The 7,108-nt window shown below is 48.0% G+C and overlaps 1 protein-coding gene across 1 annotated transcript; it reads right to left on the bottom strand.

Moving 5' to 3' along the window:
• Positions 1-4,619: 4,619 nt before the first annotated feature.
• LOC114907060 (histone H2A-Bbd type 2/3-like) lies at positions 4,620-4,951 on the bottom strand. Its single transcript, XM_029242195.1, is given in 2 exon segments — positions 4,620-4,655; positions 4,658-4,951. Coding segments are annotated over 2 exon segments (330 nt in total).
• Between the last annotated feature and the right edge of the window lie 2,157 nt (positions 4,952-7,108).

Genomic DNA, 7,108 nt, shown 5'->3' with positions numbered 1-7,108 from the left:
GGAGATTTTCGCCATTTGATATTATGTGGAGCTGGGAGGTCTCTTGTGGACCAGTGTCCTGAAGTTGGCTCTCCCACCTCAGAGGCAGAGCACTGACTCCTGGCTGCAGCACCAAGAGCCTTTCATCCACACGGCTCAGAATAAAAGGGAGAAAAAGCAGAAAGAAAGAAAGAAAGAAAGAAAGAAAGAAAGAAAGAAAGAAAGAAAGAAAGAAAGAAAGAAAGAAAGAAAGGAAGAAAGAAAGAAAGAAAGAAAGAAAGAAAGAAAGAAAGAAAGAAAGAAAGAAAAGAAAAGAAAGAAGGAAAGAAAGAAGATAAAATAAAGTAAGATAAAATAAATTAAAATTATTAAAATAAAAAATGATTATTAAGAAAAAAAATTTTTTTAAAGAAAAGCGAAAACAGAAAACGGATGGATAGAACCCTAGGACAAATGGGGAAAGCAAAGCTATACAGACAAAATCTCACACAGAAGCATACACATACACACTCACAAAGAGGAAAAGGGGAAAATATCATAAATCTTGCTCTCAAAGTCCACCTCCTCAATTTGGGATCATTTGTTGTCTATTCAGGTATTCCACAGATGCAGGTACATCAAGTTGATTGTGGAGCTTTAATCCACTGCTCCTGAGGCTGCTGGGAGAGATTTCCCTTTCTCTTCTTTGTTCGCACAGCTCCCGGGGCTCAGCTTTGGATATGGCCCCGCCTCTGCATGTAGGTCACCGGAGGGCGTCTGTTCTTTGCTCAGACAGGACGGGGTTAAAGGATCCGCTGATTCGGGGACTCTGGCTCACTCAGGCCGGGGGGAGGGAGGGGCACAGAGTGCAGGGCGGGCCTGCGGCGGCAGAGGCCGGCGTGACGTTGCACCAGCCTGAGGCGCGCCGTGAGTTCTCTCGGGTAAGTTTTCCCTGGATCCCGGGACCCTGGCTGTGGCGGGCTGCACAGGCTCCCCGGAAGTGGGGTGTGGATAGTGACCTGTGCTCACACACAGGCTTCTTGGTGGCGGCAGCAGCAGCCTTAGCATCTCATGCCCGTCTCTGGGGTCCGCGCTGTTAGCCGCGGCTCGCGCCATCTCTGGAGCTCCTTTAAGCGGTGCTCTTAATCTCCTCTCCTCACGCACCAGGAAACAGAGAGGGAAGAAAAAGTCTCTCGCCTCTTTGGCAGGTGCAGACTTTTCCCTGGACTCCCTGCTGGCTAGCCATGGCGCACTAACCCCCTGCAGGCTGTGTTCACGCCGCCAACCCCAGTCCTCTCCCTGTGCTCCGACCGAAGCCCGAGCCTCAGCTCCCAGACCCGCCCGCCCCAGCGGGGGAGCAGACAAGCCTATCGGGCTGGTGAGTGCCGGTCAGCACCGATCCTCTGTGCGGGAATCTCTCCGCTTTGCCCTCCGCACCCCTGTGGCTGCGCTCACCTCCGTGGCTCTGAAGCTTCCCTCCCCGCCACCCGCAGCCTCCGCCCGCAAAGGGGCTTCTAGTGTGTGGATACCTTTCCTCCACGGCTCCCTCCCAGTGGTGTAGGTGCCGTCCCTATTCTTTTGTCTCTGTTTATTCTTTTTTATTTTGCCCTACCCAGGTACGTGGGGGGTTTCTTGCCTTTTGGGAGGTCTGAGGTCTTCTGCCAGCCTTCAGTAGGTGTTCTGTCGGAGCTGTTCCACGTGTAGATGTATTTCTGGTGTATCTGTGGGGAGGAAGGTGATCTCCGCGTCTTACTCTTCCGCCATCTTCCCCTCTAGTATCTTTATCAGTTTTTCATAAAGCTAGATATACACCTAACCTATTACACAATCACTTTTAGGAATTACCCAAGGAAAATGAAAAGATAAGTGTACGCAGTAACATCAACACAGATGCTTATAGCAGCTTCTTTCATAATAATAAAGAGCTGAAAACAGGCCAGATGTCCATCAACTGTTGAACGTATAAATCAAGTGTAGTTTACCAATATAGCTAAATAACACTAGGTGATAAAAAGGAATGAATCATTGATGCACACAGCCAACATAAGTGGATCTCAAAAGAGGCTTCATTGAAAGTATTTACATGTATGATTCCATTATTTGAAGTTCTAAAACAGACAAAAGCAATATGTGGTGAAAAAAATAAGAACAGTGGTTGCCCCTAGGGGATGAGGATGAGGCTAATTGGGAAGAGACCTGAGGAGCCTTTTCATATGACCCAGCAGTCCAGCTCCTGGGTATTTACCTGAGAGAAATGAAAATTTAAGTTCATACAAAAACTTATCCATGAATGTTCATATCAGCTTTATTAAAAATTTGCAAAACCTGGAAACAACCAAAATGTCCTACAATAGGCCAACGGGTAAACAAACTGTGGTACATGCACACAATGGAATACTCCTCAACAATAGAACATAACTATTGATACACATAACAATCTAGATGAACCTCAAAAGCAGTATGTTTAGTGATAGGAGCCAACCTCAATAGCTGACACACTTTATGAATCCACTTGCAAGACATATGGGAAAGGCAGTTTTTTAGAGATGGAGAACAGAGAAGTGGTTGTCAAGGGTTAGGTCTGAAGAAAGAGTTTGACAACTGTTGAGAGTTTAGTTAAACTACTCCATAATATTGCAGCCTCTGCATTCTTTTTGTGGGGCTAAGGGGCCTGCAGGGGCCTTGGGTGCACTGAAACCTAACCTCAAGGGCATGCCCTGGATGGCAGCCAGCTAAGTCACAAGAAAGTGTAACTGATATGAGTTCCCCAAAGCCCCTGGTGATAAAACAGTCTCTTCCGCCTCCCAGCTCCTTCCCCTTGTGGGTCCCTTAGATAGGACTCCAACAGAGCTTACGAAAACCCTGCTCTTTTTATGGTTTTGAATTGCCAATCTGGCCTTATCCAGGGAACCTCAGAAACACATCACCTATGGACCCTAATAAAGGCATAAGCTGCATGTCCTGCTGCTTGCCCTCTGCCTGTACCCTGCCTTGACCTCCTGTGTGGCCCTCCAGGTGTGCTGTGTACCTCATCCAGGACCTGTGAGTACAGCAATAAACTTCTCTATTTCACTTTCCCTTGTGGTCTTTGTTGAATCTTGGCTCACCATCCAACTCCCCACCCAGGACTCTACGTAACAAACGTTATTTTAGCAAAACTCAAGCACTTAAACGGGGCCAGCAGACCAGGGACTTTCCTGGGTTGCTGGAGCTGTTCCATATCCTGAATGTGGTGGTGGATACACACATATATACATGTGCTAAATTCGTAGAACTGGGCTCCAAAAGAGGGTGATTTTATTGCATAATATTAAAAAAAAGAAATAACAGAGTGCCATGGACTGCATGCAGTACTATCCCCACTACTTGGTAAATTCTTATTTTAGCACAACTATATTTTTATATATTTTAAAAATATATTTTATGTTATATATTATATATCAGGTTTATATATCAAATATATGTAATTTCTCTCTAACTCTTCTAACCACTATTCTGAAATGGTGGGCAGGTATTACACTCTCATTATTAAAAATGAAGAAATTAAATTTCATTAAAAGGCTAGTACGCTATCAAGGAAGCAGTAGGCATAAAGTTTCTCACTAATCAAAAATACGTAAGGCATAAACATATAGAATTAATTTTAAAACGTGGGTCTCACACGTGGGTACTACTCTAGCTTTCTATGCTAAACCGCCATTTCCACGGTGACATGCAAATTGAGTGATCGGAGGCGGAGCCTGGTCCAGCGAAAGTCACATATGCAAATTGAGGGTTTGGGAGAAAAGCCTTTCCAGTGTCAAGATTCATATGCAGGAATCTTGAGGGTAGGGGCTGTGCCTGGTGCAAGCTTCGTATGCAAACCAAGGGTGCTGGGGTGGGGCCTGGCTGGGCGCCCGCCCACTGTTGCTAGGTTACAGCTTGTTCACGCAGGTTGCCAAGCAGGGCATCTCTTGGCATCTCTAGGGGAACACAACTGAAAACTCTTGACCCCGCATGACCCTAATTCCGACTTTGCCTATGTGTTGATTGTGTCCTGCCCACCCCAATCCCGATCACACCTCAATCTTCCCGTCAAAGCCCCTGCCCCATGGGAGTCCATGCCAAGCGCTCTGTCCACCCACCCCTGCCTCCCGCACCCAGGGCGGTCAGTCGCCTTGGCACTTTCACCCTATCACGACACCGCCCTCGCGGTGTCGAGCGCCGCCGCAAGGAACCCCGTCCCTCTGGGGACTTTGGCCTGGCTCCAACTTGCTCAGAGCCAGCGGGACAGCCTTCCGTTTTCCGGCCTCACCCCAAGCCCCAGTCCGCCCCCACCCCTGCCGCAGCCAGCCTCTCCCACCCAGGGCCACCCCATGCACTGTCACCGTGAGAGACCGCTCCTCTCTGTGACCCCTGACTCCATGCCCCCCACCCCCCAACTCCGGCCAGACCCCCTCCCCCATCCCTCCGACGAGGGGTGTCCCACCACCACCACCTCCCATGCCAAGTGAGTGAAGCACACGCAGGGGGTCTCTTGAAACACTTTATTGACTCGCAGTGACTGTGCCAAAGGCGGCGGGCAGGCCGGGGCCGCCCGGGCTGTGTGGTCGGTCGGTGAGCGGGCCTGGCGCCTGATGGCCGCGCCCCTGGGGGCCGGGGACCCAGGTGTCGTTGGGCAGCTAGGGCTGGGCCGGGGCCACCTGGGAGATGGTGTTATAGTCCTGAACAAGTCACTGAGCAGCGTATTGCTGTGGGCCGCCAAGTCCACCAGCTCCGGAGTGAGGCGCCTCCTGACGCTGTTCTGGGCCTCATGGCGCGCCAGCTCCAGGACCCTGGCCGCCAGGTACTGGATGATGGCCACTAGGTAGACGGGTGCGGACGAGCTCAGGCACTGGGCATAGTGGCCCTCCCGCAGGAGGCGCTCCATGTGGCTCACGGAGAAGGACAGCTCGGCTCGGGCGGTGCGGGAGCGGCGACCGGGTGACCCTCGACGGCCCCTCTTCCCCGGCATGCTGGCCGTTGGGCGTGCTTTCTGCGACGGCCTCGCTCTGCGGTGCGCTGGGATGAGGTGCGGCGGGATGAGGGGCGGTCGGTTGTGCCTGCTGGTCCCAACATCTCAAGACAACCGGTGTTCTCAGGCCCCTCCTCCGTATCGTAGCGACCATAGTCCGGGCCCTCATTGGTCGGGGAGCACCCTGTGAGGTCACTGCTTTCCCATAACCCCTCCTCTACCCCACCTCACCCCGCCCCCACCCCCTCCGCCGGGGTCCTGGGCCTGGAAAGAAATGGCGCTGGCAGGATCCTGCTCGCTGTGCTCGCTGGACCCTCTCTTTGGTGGAACTCTCACTGTCCACCAGACGGGAACTTTGTACAGAGAAGGCAGCTAATGGCGGACCATCCAGGGGCACCAAGTATACACTGGCGGTGCTGGGCCACCATCACGACTATATATCTGCTTCCAAATGAATAATATTCCTGGCTGAATAATATTCAGCAGGCTGAATAACATTGCAGTGCGTGGCTAGACCACACATGTTGTGTATCCGCTCAGCAGCTGATGTACATTTGGGTGACTTCCACGTTGTGCCCGTCGGGCATAGTGCTCTGGTGAACATTCCTGTGCAGGGTTCTGTTTGAACACCTGTTTTCAACTCAGTTGGGTTTACAACCCATGGGATAGATCTATGGGTTTATTTCTGGACTCCACTGATCTATGTGTCTATCCTTATGCTAGTACCACATAGTTTTGATAACTGAAGCTTTGGACTAAGTTTTGAAATAGGGAAGTGTGAGTCCTCCAACTTTTTTCTTCTTTTCCAAGATTATTTTGGCTATTCAAGGTCACTTGAAATTCCGTATGCATTTAGGATTGGCTTTTACATTTCTGTAAAACAGAGCGTTGTGATTTCCATAGGGATTTCATTAAATCTCTAGACAACTTTGGGTGGGATTGCCATCTTAAAAGTATTAAGTCTTCCCGTCCACAAAATCTGCTGTCTTTCCCCTTTTCTTTTTGAGATCATCATTAATTTCTTTCAGCAGTGCTTTGTAGTTTTCGGTGCACAAGCCTTGCACCTCCTTGGCTAAATTTATCTCTGTGTATTTTATTCCTTTTGATGTTGTGTGAAATAGAACTGTTGTCAATTTCATTTTGGATTATTTTTTCATTGCTAGGATATGGAAACACAACAGATTTTTTTGTGTTGATCTTGTATACTGCAACTTGGTTGAATTCGTTTGTTAACTCTAATAGTGTTTTGTGGATTCTTTAGGGTTTCCTGTACAGAAGAGCATGTCATCTGAGAATAGAAGTAGTTTAACTTCCTTTCCAACTTCGATGCTTTTCATTTCTTTTTCTTGCCTCATTGCTCTGACTAGGACTTCCGTTACAGTCTTGAGTAGAAGCACTGAAAGCAAGCATTCTTCTCTTGTTCCTGATGTTAGGGGAAATGCTTCCAGTCTTCCACCATTGAGTGTGACATTAGCTAGGGTATTTCATAAAAGCCTTTTATTTTGTTGAGGAATTTCCCTTCTATTCTTAGTTTGCTGGGTGTTTTTTGTTTGTTTGTCTTTTAATCATGAAAGTTGTTAGATTTTGTTGAATGCTTTTTCTGCATCAACTAAGATGATCATGAGGGTGTTTTCCCCCTTCATTTTATCAATGTGGTTTTGATTAATCAGTTTTCTTATGTTGAGCCATCCTTGCATTCCTGGGATAATTCCTATTTGGACATGGAATTTAATATTTATAATATGCTGCTGGATTCAACTTGCTAGAATTCTTCCGAGGATTTTTGCATCGATATTCATAAAAGCTATTGGTCTGTAATTTTTCGTATATCTAAGAGTGGAATTGCAGTGTCATATGGTAATTCTATGTTTAACTTATTGAGGAACCACCACCCTACTGATTTCCACAGCAGCTCTACCATTTTTTCATTCCCAACAAGCAGTGTATGTGTGTCCCAATTTCTCCACATCTTCTCCAAAATTTGTTATTTTCTGGGGGTGTTTTTGCTTCGTTTTGCTTGTATTAGCTATCCTAGTGGGTGTGAACTGGTATCTCATGGTGATTTTGATTTGCATTTCTCTAATGGCTAAATACGTTGAGCATCCTTTCCTGTGCCTCTTCGGCATTTGTACATTTGCTTTGGAGGAATGCCTATTC

The sequence above is a fragment of the Monodon monoceros genome, unplaced genomic scaffold (genome assembly GCF_005190385.1).
Source record: "Monodon monoceros isolate NGI ecotype Baffin Bay Population unplaced genomic scaffold, NGI_Narwhal_1 Super_Scaffold_3, whole genome shotgun sequence".
Classification (NCBI taxonomy): Eukaryota; Metazoa; Chordata; class Mammalia; order Artiodactyla; family Monodontidae; genus Monodon; species Monodon monoceros.
Note: the sequence above shows the minus strand (reverse complement) of the source record. Positions and strands in the feature narration are given on the sequence as shown.